Here is a 21246-nt window from a genome sequence, read left to right on the forward strand (position 1 = left end):
GTAAATTACTCCAGCAGCAGATTTTTGCCCCATGGGATGTATTGCATGTAGTTTTTCAACTGTTATTGCATAGTCTATGTTAAAAAATCCGCAACTGTTATCATCATTTGAGTTGTATTAGGTACCTTCCCTTCCAGAAGTGACTGCTAGTCCCTGAGGAGTAATCTCTGGAGGGTGCATTTGCTCCTGCCTTTAGATAGCAGGCCCAGGACAGCTGTGACAGGTGCAGACCTGGGGACTTGCTGCTTACCTAAGTGCATCACATTCATGAGTGCACCTTCTTTGAAGCTGACCTGTCTGTGCTATTATGTGAAACCTTAAAGGCCATGGATTGGTGTCCCTGGCAGTCTGGGGTCCTTGCCATTGGAGGAGGAATGAAGGATGGACGCTTACACATCTTGGATATAAATGCTGGGAAGAGCATCCAGACCCCAAGCACAAACTCACAGGTTAATATCTCCTCTGGGCTTCATCTTCATTTTGATCTTCTGGAATCTTGTGAAAATAGTTTATGACAGAGCCTATGCCCCCAACAAGCTCTCTTTCTCTATTGAGTCCATAAGGAATTTGAGTTCTCAAGAGTTTCTTTTTATTGTAAAAACCTCTTCATTTGTGAGTTCAAAGTTAATGTAATTTGTGTTTTCTTTTTTTCACATTTCCTTTCTTTCCCATCACTGCTTTGAACATGAACTTTGAGAGTAGTCTGGCTCTTCCTGGCCAATGATCACAGTTCACTTAAATTCTTCCATTTATTGCACCTAAGCCTATTTGTATATTTGGTCCTTTGTTGCCTTGGGATAAACTTTCCTAGAATGGTTGTAATTTCTTTAACATTCTACCCCAGCTGTACTGGAGGTTGGGTCATGGACAGTGCATACTGCCTAAAAACAGTTTAACTATATTCATAAGGAGTCAGAAATTGCAATAATTATCTATTTTTGATCATTATTACAGATTTGTTCCTTAATCTGGCTACCTAAGACAAAGGAGATTGCAACTGGCCAAGGTACTCCCAAGAATGATGTGACTGTGTGGACCTGTCCCACTGTGTCCAGGTCAGGTGGGTTTTTTGGTAAGCAAATGGGTGAGCAAAATGTCATGCACCTATAGCAAAGTGAGCTGTTGTTTGGGAGAAAAGCCCTGAATGAAAGATTTTCTCCTTCTGGTTTTTCTAAGTACATATTTCGTCAGAGGAAAAAGTCCTACACCCACCCTACCTCAGAGAACGTATAGTTGAATGTTTCTGAATTTGACTAAGATTGTTCATCACTTTAAATTAAGTCATCTCCTCCTTGCATATGTATATGAATGATGGAGTGGTGATCTTGGGCAGCTTGTGAACTCGAGTTAGCATCACAAATCATCTTATTTTGAAGAAAAACCAGCAGTGTAGAATGGGTGGAAGATAAGGCGATCTGAAAGGGCAAGACATTATTATGTGTCAGGAGGCCACTGATGATCATGAGCTTCCTCTGTGAACATCTGCCCTTTCAAGGTAGACCACTATTCTTCTCAGCTTAGTTCTACAAACTTTTACTGGGTACTTCTTGAGAGAAAGACCCCATGATGGGGAGCAAGACCCAGGCCCTGTCCTCTGGGCCTTAAATCCCCTTTTGTGCAATCTAGAATGTTAAAGGGGGCTCAAGGGTGAGTAGAATATCTCCTCTACCCAGCCCAGGGAAACAGAAAGACAAAACTGGTGGTCGATGCAAGAACAGGGCACCGGCATCCAATCTCTTGTAGAACTCTGATTGTATATCCCATCTTTTTCCTCTCTCCACTCACCTGGCCTCCTGGCCAATCCCTGGGATTTACTTATTGATTATTTATTTATGAAGCATCTATTATGTGGGAGGTACTTTTTGGGGTGCTGGGGATACACAGATGAACAAGAGAGACAATATCCTTGCCTTCAGGGAGCCTACACTTTTGTGAGAGGAGACATGCAGAAAACAAATATATACAATGTTAGGTGGTAATAATACCATGACTCTCTTTGGAGATTCTGAGAATGTTAATGGGCAATAATGAAACAGCCTTATCAGATAGACTTTCTGCCTCTGATGATGAGCCCGACTGGACCTCAGCCTCAGAATGACCTTTGTATTCTTCAGCTGTCACACTCTGTGGCCTGGATCAGAATACAGGCAACTTTTGTAGAGCCATTTTGGTGATCAGGTGCAAGTGTAGGAAGAGCATGAGTCAATCCTCATATTTTTAATCAAAAGACATGCAATTCCCTGGACCTTTTCAGATTAGAGAAGTATTGTAAATCAAGCCTTAAAATCTGGTTCTTTACAAAACTAATTCCAGCAGCTAGGTTGGGCCTTCAGCTAGGTGGGGGCATGTGATAGGATATTCAAATCAATTTGCTGATGCTTAGAATAAAGAATGTACTTATCAGGTGTATTTCCTTGTTTCTCTGGTCCTTACAAGCTATAAGTACTTTAGTTTTAACTCCTTGTGAATTTTTTCATTAATATTAGACAGAATTTCCAAGAGTGCATTTAACGTTTTCTCTTAAAATGCTTATAGTTGGAGATGAGGTTACTTTTGAGCTCTTAGACACTCATTTTCATCTCTAACCCATTAGTTTCTTCTACGTACAGTATTTCTCAAAAGTGTTTAGCAGTTATGCAAAACATGCATACGAAGTTGTTAATACAAAAACATGCCATGTGGTCAGTAAGTTTGGAAATTTGGGGTTAAGCTAGAACGGTTTTTTCTTTTTCTTTCTTTTTTTTTTTTTTTTGAGACAGAATCTCACTCTGTTGCCCAGGCTGAAGTTCAGTGGCATCATCTCGGCCCACTGCAACCTCTGCCTCCCAAGTTCAAGCGATTCTCCTGCCTCAGCCTCCCGAGTAGCTGGGACTACAGGCGCCAACTACCACACCTGGCTAATTTCTGTGTATTTTTAGTAGAGACAGGGTTTCTCCATGTTGGCCAGGCTGGTCTCGAACTCCTGACCTTAGGTGATCCACCCACCTCGGCCTCCCAAAGTGCTGGGATTACAGGTATGAGCCACCATGCCTGGCCAGTGTTTTCTTTCTTAGGGACCTTCCAAAGGCTTGGATAAATTATGTGTATTGTGCATCACCAAGAGAAGATGATAGCATTTGTTGTTTCCCAAACACATTTGGGAAATCTGTAGTGGGGGGCACCTTGAAGTATTTGTTCCATGAACACACTGAGGGAGCACTGCTGTGTCCCCTGGCCTAGGTATTTAATTTTTATGGCTTTCGTTGTGAGGCTGTGTTTCCATTGTGGGTCAAGAACAGCACTCTTGACATACACCTGATGATTGAGATCTGGATCAGGGTCTTCAAAGTGGGGGTCATGACCATTGGATTATGAATGTAGTGAGCCAAGATCAGCAATAAAAAGTAAAATAGAATAGTGTAGATGGGAAAATGGAAAATTAGATAGTATTTTATGAAACTTTTGTTATAGTTATGTAGTACACGTACATGCCTATGTAAGGGGTTGCTACATAAAATGTAGTTTTGGCTGTGGGTTGTGGTCACAAAGTTTGGAACAAAACTATTCTAGATTCTGATCACACCTTTACTAAGCGTTACCCTGTTAACCATAGTCATGATTTTTTTTTGGGGGAAAATTTCAGTTAAAGAGACCTCATCCATCTGACCACAGAAGAAAGGTAACTTATGATTATTCCCACCTACTCAAGAGTTGTAATTTTTTTATTATTATTATACTTTAGGTTTTAGGGTACATGTGCACAATGTGCAGGTTTGTTACATATGTATCCATGTGCCATGTTGGTTTGCTGCACCCATTAACTCGTCATTTAGCATTAGGTATATCTCTTAATGCTGTCCCTCCCCCCTCCCCCCCCACAACAGTTCCTGGAGTGTGATGTTCCCCTTCCTGTGTCCATGAGTTCTCATTGTTCAATTCCCACCTATGAGTGAGAACATGCGGCGTTTGGTTTTTTGTCCTTGCGATAGTTTACTGAGAATGATGTTGGAGTAGGTAGCTTTTTAGCTTATAGAGTGAGATCTGGCTTTTGGCTGGTTTCATCATTCCATGTATCAATATGTGGTCTCATTTATGACTATAGTTGCAGAAAGAAGACAACATTTTCATGCTTTCAGTGTCTGTATTCTTAGAACTTGATAAAATAAACCCTAAAAAGGACCTTTGTCCGAGATAAGACGACATTTCCCACTGTCTGGTAAATTAAGATTGTCACTGATGTGAGAGAAAAACTTCAAGAATGCCTTTGCATCCAATCCAAATGCCATTTTCCTAACCAATTCTAGAAGTAGCTTTCCAATTTTTAAGTCAAGATAGTTTTCAGTACATGCTTTAGAAAAGATTGGGATTTCCCCCCAACGTTATTCCTTTTCCCTTTTTCTCTTCATCATAACACAAAAGAGTGAAGGCATATTTATTACCTATTACATTTATTGAATAGACTTTTCTTTCTTAATAATTTAAAAGCATTAGTGCAGCCTGGGCAACATGGTGAGACTCCATTTCTAGAAAAATTACAAAAATTAGCCAGACGTGGTGGCACACTCCTATAGTCCCAGCTATTTGAGAGGCTGAGGTAGAAGGATCACTTGAGTCCAGGAGGTTGAGGCTGCAGTGAGCTGTGTTTGCAACACTGCACTCCAGTCTGGGTGACAGAGTGAGACCCTGTCTCAAAATAAATAAATAAATAAATAAAAATATTAGAGTAATGTTCTATTATATATTTATCCTCTTCTTTTTAAGAGGCTGGATCTTGCTATGTTGCCCAGGCTGGAGTGCAGTGGCTATTCACAAGCTTGATCACAGTGCATTGTAGCCTCAAACACCTTGCTTCAAGTGACCCTCCTGAGTATCTGGGACTGCAGGTGTGTGCCACTGTGTCTGCCTCCTATATTTATCCTTTTAAAACAACTAAATCAAGTTGCTTTTCGTTTATATGGTTTTATTATTTTTTAGATAATAGACAGTGGTCTTCCATAAAAAAAGAGATTCTTTCGTCAGGGTTTGGAGTGTGGTCTGAATAGTCACAGCATTGAATTGGATCCTAGTTCTGGCTCTGTCATTAATTAGCTGTGTGACCTTGGGCAACACATTTGGTATCCCCAAATCTTTTCCCTCACCTATAAAGTAAGGGGCCTGCATTGTCTTTATAAATGTAAACTTCTTTATGTCACAACACACCCAGGGCCAATCCCATGTCCCCTTGGAGGCACCCTTTACTGGTGCGTGTGTGTGTGGTATGTGTGTATGCGTGTGTGTGTGTGCATGCGCACGCATGTGCACAGGCACAAAGGAGAGTGTTGGGAGTGATGTGTGTAGAAAAATAAGTGTCTTAAATATGTCTCTCTTGGGAGCGGAATAGTGTTTTCACACTCCTTTCTGCTGAGAACCTTGTATCAGAGTATGTGATCATTTCCGAAATTCCAGCTCTCCATTGAGTCGTAGGCAGTACTGGTCCTTTGAGCAGTGACCACCCATCTAGTTTGATTTCAGCTGTGCCCACAAATACCTACGCACTCAAAATCATATCTGACCTCCTTTCCTCCCTCATTCGCCTAGCCTCAGGCTCCTTTCATAGAGTCAGCATCACCTATTTTGGCCTAAAGTTTTGATCATTAAAGTCACTGTTGGATTGGGCCAGATTTTGCAAAGCATTTTCTTTTTTTTTTTTTTTTTTTATTATTATACTTTAGGTTTTAGGGTACATGTGCACAATGTGCAGGTTTGTCACATATGTATCCATGTGCCATGTTGTTTTGCTGCACCCATTAACGCGTCATTTAGCATTAGGTATATCTCCTAATGCTGTCCCTCCCCCCTCATCCCACCCCACAACAGTCCCCGGAGTGTGATGTTCCCCTTCCTGTGTCCATGAGTTCTCATTGTTCAATTCCCACCTATGAGTGAGAACATGTGGTGTTTGGTTTTTTGTCCTTGTGATAGTTTACTGAGAATGATGTTTTCCAGTTTCATCCATGTCCCTACAAAGGACATGAACTCATCACTTTTTATGGCTGCATAGTATTCCATGGTGTATATGTGCCACATTTGCTTAATCCAGTCTATCGTTGTTGGACATTTGGGTTGGTTCCAACTCTTTGCTATTGTGAATAGTGCCGCAATAAACATACGTGTGCATGTGTCTTTATAGCAGCATGATTTATAGTCCTTTGGGTATATACCCAGTAATGGGATGGCTGGGTCAAATGGTATTTCTAGTTCTAGATCCCTGAGGAATTGCCACACTGACTTCCACAGTGGTTGAACTAGTTTACAGTCCCACCAACAGTGTAAAAGTGTTCCTATTTCTCCACATCCTCTCCAGCACCTGTTGTTTCCTGACTTTTTAATGATGGCCATTCTAACTGGTGTGAGATCCCTTCCTTATACCTTATACAAAAATTAATTCAAGATGGATTCAAGACTTATGTGTTAGACCTAAAACCATTAAAACCCTACAAGAAAACCTAGGCAATACCATTCAGGACATAGGCATGGGCAAGGACTTCATGTCTAAAACACCAAAAGTAATGGCAACAAAAGCCAAAATTGACAAATGAGATCTAATTAAACTAAAGAGCTTCTGCACAGCAAAAGAAACTACCATCAGAGTGAACAGGCAACCTACAGATTGGGAGAAAATTTTTGCAACCTACTCATCTGACAAAGGGCTAATATCCAGAATCTACAATGAACTCAAACAAATTTACAAGAAAAAAGCAAACAACCCCATCAAAAAGTGGGCAAAGGACATGAACAGACACTTCTCAAAAGAAGACATTTATGCAGCCAAAAAACACATGAAAAAATGCTCATCATCACTGCAAAGCATTTTCCAAGGAGCACTAGTCCCTTGAGATGCTCAAATTAAAAGAACTCTGTGGTCAGACAAGTCTGAGAAGTACTGCCTATTATAGCCTCATCTCCAAAACATTTGTAATGCTTCTAGTAGTCCTAAAATAAAGAAATCCTGAAATAAGGAAATGTTGAATTTTCTTAACTCAAAGCTTCCAAATTAGTATGAATATTAAACAGTCTTTTCATTTTTAATACCTATTAACCTCCCATGGGTTATGTGCCATAGAATGTTCTTTGGCAAATAATCATTTAACAGAAGGAGAAGTATTGTCTCCAGAATTTCCTAAGTGCGGCTCATTCATGCTCTGTGGGAGAGCTTTTTGGGTGCTTTTTCATTAAGCTGCTTCAATTTATCTGATTAGTTTATTGAAACCTGGGGCCCAGTGGGATACTTCTGGGCGAGGGCTGGGGTATGTGGCAGGAGCATGGCACTGTCATTCGCAGGAATGGGTGGATCAGAGAAGACAGAACTAACAACAGTATAGGGCATGAAGGGTGTGGTAGGCTGATAAGTGGTCTCCTAAAGGATACCCATGCTAAATCTCTGGAACCTCAGAATGGGACCTATTTAGAAATATTGCATTTGGAGATATCATTAAGGATCTTGAAATAAAATCATCCTGGATTATCCAGGTGGCCCTAAATCCAATGACAAGAATCCTTGTGAGAGACACACAGAGGAGAACAGACACACAGAAGAGGAGGAGACGTGGTCTCAGAGGCAGAGCCTGGAGTGATGTGGCCAGAAATCAATGACTGCCAATAGCTGCAAGGCACGGAATCCCCTCGAGAGCCTCCCTAGGGAGCACAGCCCCTGTGACCCCATGATTTCAGACTTCCCATCTCCAGAACTGTGAGAATCAATTTCTGTTGTTTTAAGCCACCCAATGGGTGGTAATTTGTTATGGCAGCCACAGGACACTGATACAGGGGCAAGAGCACTGAGGGAGAAAACTGTCCCAGTCGGCCCTGACTGCTGTCTCCCAGCATGGCTCAGTTGGTGGCAGCTCTGAACCTGGTGGGTGTGGGAAAGTCCTTTATCCTGGGATGGGACTTATGGCCCCAACTTACATTGCCTACAATCCTGAGCAGCAGCCCATGTAACATGGAGGAGTATGAGCTGTCTTTCCTTCTTCCCCCAGGCCACAGGGGCAGAGTGCTGCACCTGGCTTTGAGTCCAGACCAGACCCGGGTGTTTTCTGCTGCAGCTGATGGGACAGCCTCTGTATGGAATTGCTACTAGTACCCAGCCCCTCTAGGTTTCAGTTTCCTTATTTCTAAGTGAAGATGATGATGTTGGCTGTGTCTTCTCCATGGGGTTTTTATGAGTATCAAACAAGTTGAAATACTCTTCTTGGTGTGAATGCCTGTTCTCCTGTTCTTCTTTCGCAGATTGCTTTACTTGCTCTGCTTCCCAGAGATCGACTTCTTTTCTTCTCTGCTTTCTTCTTTCTGTCCCCTTCCTCCCCCTCCTCTTCTTCCTCCCATTCTTACCCCTTTCCAGAGACTCATTTTCACTACTTTATTCAGAATAACATCTACAGCAAAGGTTTCTGCTTCTTTCCCGTATGACTTTTCTCCCCAGCTCCAAACCTCATATTTCTGATTGCCTCAGGATAGTTCCCTTTTGAGATACTTTCCTGTCTTTAGCTCAATCTCAACACATTGAAAACACAACTCATTCACTTGAAAAACACTTATTAAAATCTCACTATATGCTAGGCAGTATGTTAAGCATGCATATTACTCTCTCTAAAAATCAGTTCTGTAGGAATCCCTTTCCCCTCCTAATGGTCTCATCCTTATCCTGGACTCCTACTCAGGGAACCTCCTGATTATTCTGCTCTGTGCTTCCTCGGTTCACCCTTTGCTCTCTTTTCTTTTGCTTCACCTAGTCACATCCTGTGTGCCTGACAGCCGGTCTGCTGTAATCGTGTTAGAACTGATCCTCTTGACTCCACACCACTGCTAGGTTGAACATCTAAAAGTCCTGTGCTAATCCTCTCGGTCCCCTGCTCATCAACTCTCAAGGACACCCTCTTACCAAACACCTTTGACCTCAACCTCAGGAGTCCTGAGCCCAGGACTTGAAGTTAGGAGATCTGTTCTTGCCTTGGCTCTGCCATAAATACACCCTGTAACCTTGGACGTGTTGCAACATCTGCCAGGATAGGAATTTGGATTTGATCACTGCTAAGGTTCCTTCAAACTTTATCAGTTCGCGGTTCTGTCTTTTGAATGTTAATTCCCATTCATCTCCTATATTAAGACTTTGGCTAAGTCTTGTGATTTCTTGCCTTGTTGGAGCTTTTCTTCTAATCTGAATTCTTGCTTCTCTCTCCTTTTCCTTTACACGCCCACACAAGTCCTAACCTCTCCAGGAAGTGTTTTGAAATGATGTTACCTGGGTTTGAGTTCTTGGCATTAGCCTGTATCATCTATTTGGTATTATTATACTATTATAGCTGTTCAAAAAAATCTTTTATTACTGTTTGAATCATTGGTTGTTTTGGTTTTAACATCCTGAGGAGTTTAAATTGAGGGCTTGAGGGAGCATGCGTTATATTTTTTGGTGCTCCTTCATATGTTCTACATGTGCCAGATAACAAATATTGGTTGATTATTTTTTTTTGCTTTGACATGGATTTTTTTTACTAATACATACCTATTCCCTATGTCCCCAAAATCGACACAACAAAACAAAAACTTTAAGAATTCAAAAGTAGAATAGTGTATACCAGGGGAGTTTAGGACTCTTCTGTTAAATTAGTGTTAATTTGTCAATATATATTTTTATTTTCCCTGTTTTTTAAATTTAGATCTGTTTGGTAATGTTAGTAATTCTTGCCTTAGAAAATTTTAGGCCACTGAAAGCCACAGATATGATAGTTTTCTGAAATGCACACTCTTCTTTAATGGTTTTAATTTGATCTTCCTAATATGCCAGGTATAAACTGTAAGAAAATATTTAGAAGAAAATGAGCAAAATGATTAGACCATTTCCAGTGTCTCCTGCCATTCTGTTCTGGATACTTCTGTTTTAATACTCTCATGACACTATGTCATGACCAAAGGGCACTTCTCTCAATTAATACTGGCATGTGAACAAGAGGCTCTCATTTAAGAAAAATATTGATATATCTGTTACTACGATTAGTTTTGTTGGGAAGTTTGGAATATGGTTTTCATAAAGAAAAAGGTAAGCTTTCAGATGGCACACAAAAACCTGGGCTACCACTTATTTTTAAATTTCGTAATTAAAAATTTTTCATGGAATAATAATTCACATATAGTAAAGCACATACATCTTAAGTTTATAGCTTGATGAGTTTTAAATTTATGAATAAATAACTGTGTAACCAACATCTAGATCAAGATATGAACATCCCTAGTACCCTAAAGGGATCCCTCATACCCACTCCTAGTTAGCAGCTCTACATTTTTCTGACTGCTGTCACCATGGATTAGTTTTTCCTTATGCCGACTTTCAGATAAATGGAATCTCATCATGCATATTCTTTTTTATCTCACTTTTCCTCAACATTAAATTTGTGTTGCATAAAACAAGTTTGTTCTTTTTTATTGCTGTGTAATATTTTATTGTATTCCTGTGTAACGTTGTTTATCCATTTTATTGTGTGTGGATATTTGAGTTATTTCTAGTTTTGACTTCCAAGAATAAAGCTGCTATGTATATTCCAGAACACATCTTTGGTGGATAAAAGCACTCATGTCTGTTTGGGATCTACCCAGGAGTGGAATTGCTAGATCATAGGTTTATATATATGTTGAGTTTTAGTAGACACTGCTAATTTTCATATGAAGTTGTACTAATTTACACTTCTACCAGCAATTAACAAGGGTTCCATACAACCACTTTTTAAACAGAGTTCAAAATCTGTAATACATATTGACAGTAGGGAATATTCCATCCTCTTTTTGCAGTTAAAATACTAACTAGCAATGAGGGATTGTAGCAAGTATTTAAAATATCATCATAGTTACTCTCTCAGAGCCTCTCTTTTATATAGTAGCACCAGGTCTCCTTTTCTAGTAGAAGGGTTCTTATCCCTGGCTGCATATTAGAATCACTGGAGAGCTCATACAAAGAATACTACATCCTGGGTCCCACCAAATACCAATTAAATCAGAATCTCTAGAGGTGGGACCTGGGCACTGGTCATTTTAAAGAGCTTGGTGAGTCCAATGAACTACCATGGTTGAAAACCAAAGTACTATTATTTTAGCCAGTCTTTGAGCTATGCTCCTTCCTTTGTTGTTGGTTTTTTTTTTTTGCACTTTCTTTTATTTTAAGAGCCTGTCTCTTAGTGTTGCTGTATGTTATTGGTTTGAATATGTATTATGCATGTATATATGTGTGTGTATATGTGTATATATGTGTGTATGTGTATATACATACATATATAATATATGTATATATTGAAATTTGTATTACATAATATATATAATATACATATATAAAATTTATATTACTAAAGGGACTATAGGAATTGAAAGAATCTGTTCACATAATCACATCCTGAAATGACTGCAGGCTGATGACTACCTACTAAATTCACTATGTTGAAAAAATATTATGAGGGCTTTTTCCAAAGAAAACTTTCTGGATACAAGTCAACACTCACTCCCTACTATGGGTTGGCAGCCACCGTAACCACCATGTTGATTGGATCTACGCTGTCTCAAGAACAAAGAGAACTGAGAAATCACCTAGGTAATCCAAGGCTTAAATGCAAGCCACTGAGAAAGAAGGCTGACTCTCTATTGTATCATTTTCTTGGCTGCCCAAGCACTTTATTTGTATGCCCTAGAATTTGGAAAATACTGTAAGGCATTGCTTGTTTCTTTTTCTCCCATAGACTCAGGTTCTTGTGTATAACATGAAAAGCAGGTGTTAATGTGGAACAATGCCCTATATTTCCTTTTAACACAAATGTTCCAGACTGGCTGTTTCTGTTTCCTGTGGAATTGTGGAGCCCTTTACTGCATTTGTTATTAGACCTGATCTTAGGGTCGTTCTTGCTGGATTTCACTGAGACAGAGAGATGAATAATTCAGGAAGCGTTCCCATGTCACTTGACACACAAATGACTCTGGTGACATTGATCACATAATCCTTGCATTATCTACAAGGCTGCCATGTAACTCTGCTTCACTTTGCTGGTGCAGATCTGCCCACTAAGGTTACCAGAGAGAAACAGGTACAGTCATGCAAATTGATTTTATTTGTGAAAAGATTAAGAAGCTACAGTAAATGAAATGAAACAGTTATTTAAACTGCTCCCTTGATAGTCATAATTATCCAGTTGAGGTGTTTCTTTGAGAGAAGAATATAGACACCAGGCCAATGAGGGTCTCCGCATTTATTTTCAAGGCCAAAGGAAGTGACCCCTCGGAAAACACCCTTGCACAACAAAGGGCTTCCAGAATCTCCCTGGAGGAAAACAAGAGGGGTGGGGTGTGGGGTCAGTGTTCAGCATTACCACCAGTGAAATGGAAGAAATTCTGCAGCACTTAATATGGAGTTAAGACCAATCTTGACTTAATTGAAGCTAGTGCTTAAAAATTAAAATGTTTGGAAATATTTTAATATTTTTGAATTGGTTCACTTGGTTTATTTATGAGCCAGTGAAAATCGAAGTGAAACTTGTACATGTTATCAGCTAATTTTGAGACTGTTGCTCTGCTTTTGGAAAGGAAAGTCTCCCGTTTGTCATCTTCTCAAAATGCTTAATAACTCAAGGGGCAAAATAGTCAAATGCAGATGGTACACTGAAGCAAAGAATAAAAACTATGTTTTCTGGTTCTTCTAGCAGATAATTGCCTTCCAAAAGAAACAAAACCAAATCAGTCCCTTTCAGGCAAAAGTTGGCCTTATAAAGATATGAAATAAAGAACCATGTTGGAACCCGGGATCCTCCTGGACAGGTTTATTTCCCCTGCCTGTTACAGTAATTGGCAGTTGCAGAATTAGTCCTTTAGGTTTAATTCATCAATAACCAATTCCAGGGTATTGAGAGAACAGGCAAGAATTGCCAAGCTTCGGTGGTGGCAGGTGGCTGGTGGGATGGGGACTAGTGTCTTGGGGTGCTGCCGTGGCCCTAGGATGCTGCATGTGGGTTCCAAAAGCATGAAGGTTCTGGGTTCCTGGGAGCCCAGGGTAGTGGACAAGGGAGGGAATGGAGGAACTAGGGCAGAGAAAAGAAAGTGGACAGGTACTAAAGACAAATGTTTTCTTTTCCTGGGATTTGGCTGGCTTTGGTTCTGAAGGCAAGACATAGATCTAGGGAAGGACAGAGACCTTTGGATTTCTCAATCTCTGGTAACTCCCAAACCATGCATACTGCACACCCTTCTTCGGGTAAGACTCTGTAGGGTCTTTGGGACAAATGAGAAATGCAAGGTAGTACTCAGTTTAAAAATCTGTAAAATGTTTCTTCTATTCTCATCTTTAAGCATGGCCCTATCCCACCCCTTCTCAGGGGGTTCTAGGATGGAAGCTTACACATTTTCTGGTATGAGTCATGCTTTGAAGTTTGCTGCGGATTAAACTAAGCTCTAGGAAGCTATGGGGTCTGGCTGGAAATATTCAGCCAGGCTTGACAGACGTTTCAGACATGCCGACGTTAAATGGCAGAGGAACGTAGTGGGGAAGGAGAGGGAATGTACTGAAATGGGGAAAGAGTACTGAATGGCCTTGAGGAACCCTGACTTCAGCTCTCATAAGTGTTGTATATCTTCAAGTTTAGATCTACATATGTTAATATGAAAAATGAGACCAAACATTGCTTCTTAGTAATTTTTGTAAAAAATCAAAAATATGTAGTAGGTCACCCCATGCACTAGCAGTGAACTTCTTATTTTTGATTAATGACTCACTTGAGCTGAGAACATTCATTTATTTAACTGGGGTTTTATTAAACTTATTTCAAAAAGTTCTAGGATCCTGTAGGAGCCAGTGCCATGACAAAACAAAGCATGACATTACATTTTCTCTGTCTGCATGACTTAATTCAATAGCTGAAATGTGGGATCTTATTTTACTTACGTTGCACGAGTCTTTTCCACCTTGGAGGCTTCCGGCACAAACCATATTCATTCCAATTACAGGGTTAAAATTATAGTGATTTCGATCATTGCAGACTTTTCTGTCTATGATGGTGATATTGACTTCTCTCAGAGTATCGGACCAAGATGCACTATTGTGACTCCTCCCCCACCCTGCAACTTGGCACATGGTTCCTGGTTTCACATCATCCCCCTTTTTAGGTAGATGAAGGATAGTCACATATTTGTTAATTTTTGCTTTTTCCGTCAGCTGTTGGAAGAAAAACATAAAGTGTTAATGGGATAAGATATTTACATTTTAAATTATAGTCCAAATTTTCAGGATCCTCTTTATGTGAGTTTTTACAACAGGGGCACCAAGGAAAGATTCTCACATTGGTGGCCAGATTGTAGAAGGTTCTATGACTTTTGAGAAGACAATCAAAGATACGTACCTGTAAAAGTTTAAGATCACCTTCGTGTGTGGCTGGGTCATAGCATGGATAGGGAAACTCTTTCTTAACAAGCATTATCTGTTTTTGTGGCTCTTCCCTGGTTATTGAGTGAGCCCCAAGAATGACCTGGGACCTTTTGTTCCTGAGAACAGACACAACATTGTTTACTGGATTTATTCTTTGTATTAGCAATTGAGCATATATGCTGATCAGTTTCATTGTCCCATTTGTAAATATGGAGGTGGGGAGATTTCTTTGTGGCTCAGAAAGAAAATGTGTGCTTTAGAGAATAAAATAATGTTTATGAATAAAAGAATGTTTATGAATTCATCATCATCATCATCATCACCAGCTTATTTATAAAAAGCTAAACTAGGTTCATTGAAAAACAAGAGAATTCCATGGCAGCAAAGCCAAGTCTTGTGCTTGTCTGCCCCTCTACCCCTGCCTTATTTAGCTGTGATGGAGAATTACTTATTAGCTGTGATGAGAAGCAAAGATCTCAGTAGTCCACAGACAGAAGCAAAAAGCAGCCAATAGTTGTAAAGTAATGCACTGAAGGGATCTTTTCAAGAAAACAACAAACTCAAATGGGAAAACTTTCAGAAACAGATTGCCCCGTGGAGGACCCTATTTGCTTGGCATTGAGTGTGTTGAAGGGATGGTGGTCTGAAGGAGGGGTCCAGGAGTCTTTTTTTCTCTTAAAGGTTCATTTTGGTTATCAAAATCAAAATGCTTTCTGATGTACTGATGATTAAGGCTATCATCATTCACAACCCAGTATAAACTACACCAACCAGATTATGTACACTGCCTCTTTTCCATTACATCAGCTGAGATTAGTCTCACTTAAACGATCACATGTATCCCCAACATATGTGCAACTATTATATGTCAATAAAAAGTAAATAATTAAAAAATAAAAGAAAAAGACCTTAGAACAGTGCTTTCCAGTAGAGCATATTTTTATGATGAAATGTTCTATGAATCTGCACTAGCCACATGTAGCTACTGAGGACTTGAAATGTGGCTAGTGCAATTGAGGAACTAATTTGAGATTTTATTTAACTTTAATTGATTGAAATTTACATAGCTACATGTAGCTAGTGGCTATCATATTGAATGGCCTAGGTTTAGAGGCTTGATTTAGAGAGCAGGAAAAGACCAGGCCTGGGAAGAGGTTTGAATGTAGTGGTCGACAGGAGTGAAGAGATAGCCAAAGATGTGAGAGGAATTCATGGAGGCATACAGGAAGGCATTGGACACAAGCTTTCTGTACTTGATGGTTGCACCCAGGGCTCTGAGGGGGCACTGAAAGTTTCACCCTTCCATGCTGAGGCTAATTCTACCTGGTCACACCGTCATGACAGAAGCAAAGCTCTGCAGCACCTGTACCCAATGGCTCAGTGGAGATGTACAGAAAGAGCTTGTGGATGCTGCTTCCCCATTGCCTGATTCTTTGTGGGAAGTCTGGGCTTAACTTCCTTTTAGGCTCAAGCAAGTGCCCAAAGACTTAAGCGATGTGAAGATACATGTGAACCTCCCATGGCTTTAGTGGGATCTACTCTATTATTTTATTTTATTTTATTTATTTTGAGATGGAGTCTCACTCTTGTTGCCCAGGCTGGAGTGCAATGGTGCGATCTCGGCTCACTGCAACCTCCGCCTCCTAGGTTCAAGCAATTCTCCTGCCTCAGCCTCCAAAGTAGCTGGGATTACAGGCATGCACCACCATGCCTGGCTAATTTTGTATTTTTAGTAGAGATGGGGTTTCACCAAGTTGGCCAGGCTAGTCTCAAACTCCTGACCTCATGTGATCCACCTGCCTTGGCCTCCCAAAGTGCTGGGATTACAGGCGTGAGCCACTGTGCCCGGCCTACTCTTTTTATTAATGTTTCCCCAAATTGGAGTATCTTTATAAATTTTTTTTTAAAAACTCAGGCACTTACAAGTTACAGTGAGCTGCAGTCAACACCCAGTCTTTTGCAATCAAAGCCCCAGCACAGATGGTTTTTTTGTCAAGACTAAGTAGGACCATGTAGGGTCTTGAATGAGGAGTTACTTCATTTCCTCCAATAATTTTTTCACAGACATCTGTTCAATGGAAAAAGACAAATCAGATTGGTGCTCACCCCCAAAGAGCTCTACACAAAGTCATGTTTCTAAGACCAGTCATGCTTTTTGCACTCAGAGAGAAAGTCTGGATGAGAGCATTACCTCTGCTTTTACTCTATGTAGACCTGCAGACATCTGATGCAAATCCTATTCCTGTTGGACTCTAGGGTCCTGCTCTTCCACCCACAGAAGCGAGGCCATTGACTGTTCCAGGATCATTAGGCTGGATGTCACAAACCAGCAACCTCAGGCCCCAGGGCAGAAAGCTCTGCCTTGGTCTTTACCATCAACAGTTGCTGCAGGAGATGCCAGTGGTAGTGACAACCTCAAGTGTTCCCACCCTTTTTGGCTAAGTATTAATTTGGGGGAAATAGATAAGACTTTTAGAAGCCTCATAACTTCCATTTTATCCCCAAGCCATTGCAAAAATACAGCTTATGAACCAATATTAGCATCGTTTAGCTGTTACCCTACCCCTCAGTCCTTTGGTCATTATGAGACTTTTGGTTATTAAACTGCACTGTTCTCACTCATAAGTTAAGAAAATAACATCAATTGCACCTCCCCTTCAATCTCTAGACCAAACCATGTGGTTTAATCTAAGGTCTTTTCCAATGAGATAGGGAAGAGAGGAGAGAAGATACTGTATGCGGAGAATTCTGCCTAAGTGACATTCCCTTGATGATAGTCTAGACGTGGAGACCCATTGTTAAGGAACAGTGAGAACTAAACACGAGGCAAACCATACATGCTGATAGAGAGAACCTTATGTCTTAGTGATACACCCTGAGCTCTCCACCTCCTGCACCAGATGTTCTTGGATTCTCCCAAAATACTTCTGCTGGGACTCATGGTTTCTTGAATAGGGCACAGTGCCTTTTGTTCCATAATTAGGACTAAGTCATTGCCAAATTCACAGGCAAGTATTAATGACAGCTCTAGAAGCCTTTTGAAGATTTGATGAGGGTAAGAGCAAGGAGGAGAGTGACCACATGAAATGTGGCTAGTGTGATTTGAAAAAGCAGAGGTCTCTGCTTTTAAAAAGGGAACTAGGAGGAAGAAATTCTAGGCTCTAGAAACAAAAGGGTAAAGAGCTTATAGAAACAAAAGACCTTCACCCAATCCCAGTTTTCCTAGGGTGGTTCATGTACAGATAGATTTCAACTGTGCCTTGCTTTGCTGTGTCTGTTCCTTATATGGGCCCACACTTCCCTCTCTGAACACAGGAAACAAAGAGGAGCACAGCAGGTTGCTTTTGTTGTTTTCCTTTGAAGAAAAGATATGGCTGGATTTATCTGCCCTGTATTTTTCTGTTATGGAGGATTTAACATGCCTGAATATAGTCATACAATGCTCTGCTTATAACATAGCCAACCTTTGTCCCAAATGTCCTGCAGCCTTCTTATTTTTATATTTCTTCTCTCTCTCTCTCTTTTTTTTTTTTTTTTTGAGACAGAATCTCGCTCTGTCACCAGGCTGGAGTGCAGTGGCATGATCTCAGCTCACTGCAGCCTCCAACTCTCTGGTTCAAGCGATTCTCCTGCCTCAGCCTCCTGAGTAGCTGGGATTACAGGCACGTGCCACCACACCCAGCTAATTTTTGTATTTTTAGTGGAGGCAAGGTTTCACCATGTTGGCCAAGATGGTCTCGATCTCTTGACCTTGTAAACCACCCGCCTCAGCCTCCCAAAGTCTTCTCATATTTAGGTGCATGATAAACCAGAGTTCTTTGGGAATTCCTGGCAAGGCAGGTTATTACATAAGTCCCTGCCTCCAAAAGCTGATGAATCCTGGGAAAAACCGTGACTGGCTCCATATTGCCACAGCTTGAGAGTAGTCCTCACTTCCTAGCAGGTTCTTCAAGGGAAATCTAGAGCTCCCCAAGAGCTGTCACCCTTTCAGTGGTAATACCATGAATTATACAGCATTTTAACCCATGTATGTGCAACTCACACAAAAGCAGAAATATTGGTTACCATTTGGTAGACAAAAATTTAGCTTAATAAAAAATACTATAGCACTCCCAAAGGGTTAATGAGGGAACTGGCCTCATATCTTAATTTATTGCCAAAGAGTCTCTAGACCAGAGAAATAAGTATAAAAATTCGAATAATTCCTGATTCACTTTTGGTGTTTAGGTCAGATTTGTCTTAATTGTCTTTATGCATTTTCTGCAGCAGGAAAGGCTGAGCTGACTAAGTTGCCACTATTCCTTTCCTGGAATGTAGCATTTGTTTTACTAACAAGAGAGTTTTGTTCGCTTATTTTTACATTGTCCTTTTTGGCAATTTTCAAGCTACAAATTGGCAGCAATAAGCACTGGTGGTTCTGCTATCTTTTGCAAAATAATTATGAGAAGAAAAGATATTTTTTTCTTCTAAAATACAGAAATATTTAAAATCCAATAAAGAATGCTATTTAAAAAAAAAATAGAGACAGAGTCTCACTATGTCACCCAGCCTGGACTCAAATTCCTGCTTTCAAGTGATCCTTCCACCTCAGCCTTCCTAGTAGCTGGGACTACAGGCATGTGCCATTGTGCCTGGCTAAACATTATAAGGCTTGGGGGAAAACATCTTCTTTCTGTATAGGAAGGTAATATTACCAAAAGTTCATTGAAAGTCTGCTCCATTTTGCTTCATGGTCATAATGGAAATGAGAAGAATCAGTCTTACCTTCAGGAATTAGCAGGAGAAAAACGACAACTGAGAGAGAGGATGCCAGAAATCTATAGGAGTTCCCCATTGTGGCTGCTGTCCCACATCAATCAACCTGAAAATCTGTTTTCAGTTCTTAACTGCCCCTATCTATATACTGAGAGTAAAAAGGATGTGGTTTCCTTTCATTTTTTTTTTCAAGTTTCAAAGTTTAGCATTAGGAAACCAAATCCAAATAAGTGAGAATGGTGGATGATGGCTCACTGCCAGCAGGCATGCTTTCCTTTGCTAGGACTGCTGAGAGGGGCGCTGGAATTCTACAGGGTGGGAGAGGGGCAAGGGACCTTGTTGCCATCAGAGTACACCAGGGAAGACTGTAAAATGTCTCAGCTACGATTTTGAAGACGCTTTCATCATCTGCAATATTATCTGCAGTATCCATGACTGGAAACTCTCGAAGACTTAAATTAGAATTTTAATAAAAGTCCTCAAAATTGGTCACCAATCAAACTTCTTTCTAGCTGTCTCCTTGGGTTATATAAGAATTAGTAGGCCAAGTGCAAGCTGGGGACAGGAGGGAGATTTATTTACATAGAGGCTCGTGCCTGGATTTTCTTTCCCCACTTTGTGGTGAGTGTTTATTGTGCTCCTGCCTGGTCTGTGGCAGGTGTGGGGACATGGGCTGGAGGAGGGTAGGGGTTCTTGGCCCTTTCCAGCCCTCTGATTGTGCGTTCCTGTTTATCTAGTTTCACAGCTTTAGATACTGAAATTATATCTGGGTTTCCCTCCCTCTGCCCCCCCACCCCTGCTTCCTGCCTTTCTTCCTTACTTTCTTCTGAACAGGTTTAGCTGAGAAAAGAAGTGGGAGTCATTTTTGTTCCAATGTTGGGGAATGTCTCACTCTAAGAAGAATCAACCTCAGTCCCCGGAGGAACAGTATGCAGTGTGCTTTCTATTTGAAATGAGTTCAGCTCTTTTTCTGACCTGAGGATGTGGTCTCCAATACAATACACATGGTCAGATGTGCTGTCAGGATGTTGGGTGCTGAACCAACCATCCCCATAGTTAACACCCTGATGACTTCAAACCTAGTGGTTACTTCTTTAGAAATCAAGTGACCTTAGAAGGGAGCCCTGCTGAGACCCCTGTGTTTCTTTTTCTCAGATATTACAAGTGTATCAAAGGTTAATCATTTTCAGTAATAGCAATGAGGACCCTGCTATTAGTTTTGGTGAATAATTTTAGTGCAGACTTAAAAAAGTCAAATTGTAATTAACTACACCTACTGAAAAATTCTTAAAGAAAACATTGACAATTTGTTTATTTTTATGTGAATGGTTGCTCTTCCATTATGTTGACTTCTAACAACTTTATGAGACATAATTCACACACCATAAAGGTCACCCATTTAGAGTGTACGAATCAATGGATTTTAGTATATTTGCACAGTTGTGCAGCCATCACCAGTACCATGCTGTTTTGGTTACTGTAGCCTTGTAGTATAGTTTGAAGTCAGGTAGCATGATGCTTCCAGCTTTGTTCTTTTGGTTTAGGATTGTCTTGGCAATGTGGGCTCTTTTTTGGTTCCATATGAACTTTAAAGTAGTTTTTTCCAATTCTGTGAAGAAAGTCATTGGAAGCTTGATGGGGATGGCATTGAATCCATAAATAACTTTGGGCAGTATGGCCATTTTCACGATATTGATTCTTCCTATCCATGAGCATGGAATGTTTTTCCATTTGTTTGTGTCTTCTTTTATTTCATTGAGCAGTGGTTTGTAGCTCTCATTGAAGAGGTCCTTCACATCCCTTGTAAGTTGGATTCCTAGGTATTTTACTCTCTTTGAAGCAATTGTGAATGAGAGTTCACTCATGATTTGGATCTCTGTCTGTTATTGGTGTATAGGAATGCTTGTGATTTTTGCACATGGATTTTGTATCCTGAGACTTTGCTGAAGTTGCTCATCAGCTTAAGGAGATTTTGGGCTGCGACGATGGGGTTTTCTAAATATACAATCATGTCATCTGCAAACAGAGACAATTTTACTTCCTCTTTTCCTAACTGAATATGCTTTATTTCTGTTTCTTGCCTGATT

At 40.4% G+C, this 21246-nt stretch overlaps 2 protein-coding genes across 4 annotated transcripts in view; one reads left to right on the top strand and one right to left on the bottom strand.

Annotated features, from left to right (window-relative positions):
* The window catches only part of CDC20B (cell division cycle 20B), a 120074-nt gene that overhangs the window by 54237 nt on the left and 44591 nt on the right, over positions 1-21246 (top strand). The window contains exons 12-14 of one of the 3 annotated variants that reach the window (XM_063622649.1): positions 324-449; positions 955-1060; positions 7998-9350. In XM_063622649.1, the coding sequence (XP_063478719.1) occupies positions 324-449; positions 955-1060; positions 7998-8098 (333 nt within the window). In that variant the 3' untranslated portion in view covers positions 8099-9350. Of the gene's footprint in view, positions 1-323; positions 450-954; positions 1061-7997; positions 9351-21246 lie in introns of those variants that run through there. The other 2 variants (XR_010116910.1, XM_063622650.1) reach the window with 2 other exon arrangements.
* GZMA (granzyme A) lies at positions 12079-19275 on the bottom strand. Its single transcript, XM_055253226.1, has 5 exons — positions 19169-19275; positions 16328-16472; positions 14379-14520; positions 13925-14194; positions 12079-12310 (listed from the first exon to the last, which is right to left on the bottom strand). Exons 1-5 carry the CDS (start codon positions 19236-19238, stop codon positions 12149-12151), a joined length of 789 nt encoding a protein of 262 aa, XP_055109201.1. The 5' UTR covers positions 19239-19275; the 3' UTR covers positions 12079-12148.

The sequence above is a fragment of the Symphalangus syndactylus genome, chromosome 18 (assembly GCF_028878055.3).
Source record: "Symphalangus syndactylus isolate Jambi chromosome 18, NHGRI_mSymSyn1-v2.1_pri, whole genome shotgun sequence".
NCBI lineage: Eukaryota > Metazoa > Chordata > Mammalia > Primates > Hylobatidae > Symphalangus > Symphalangus syndactylus.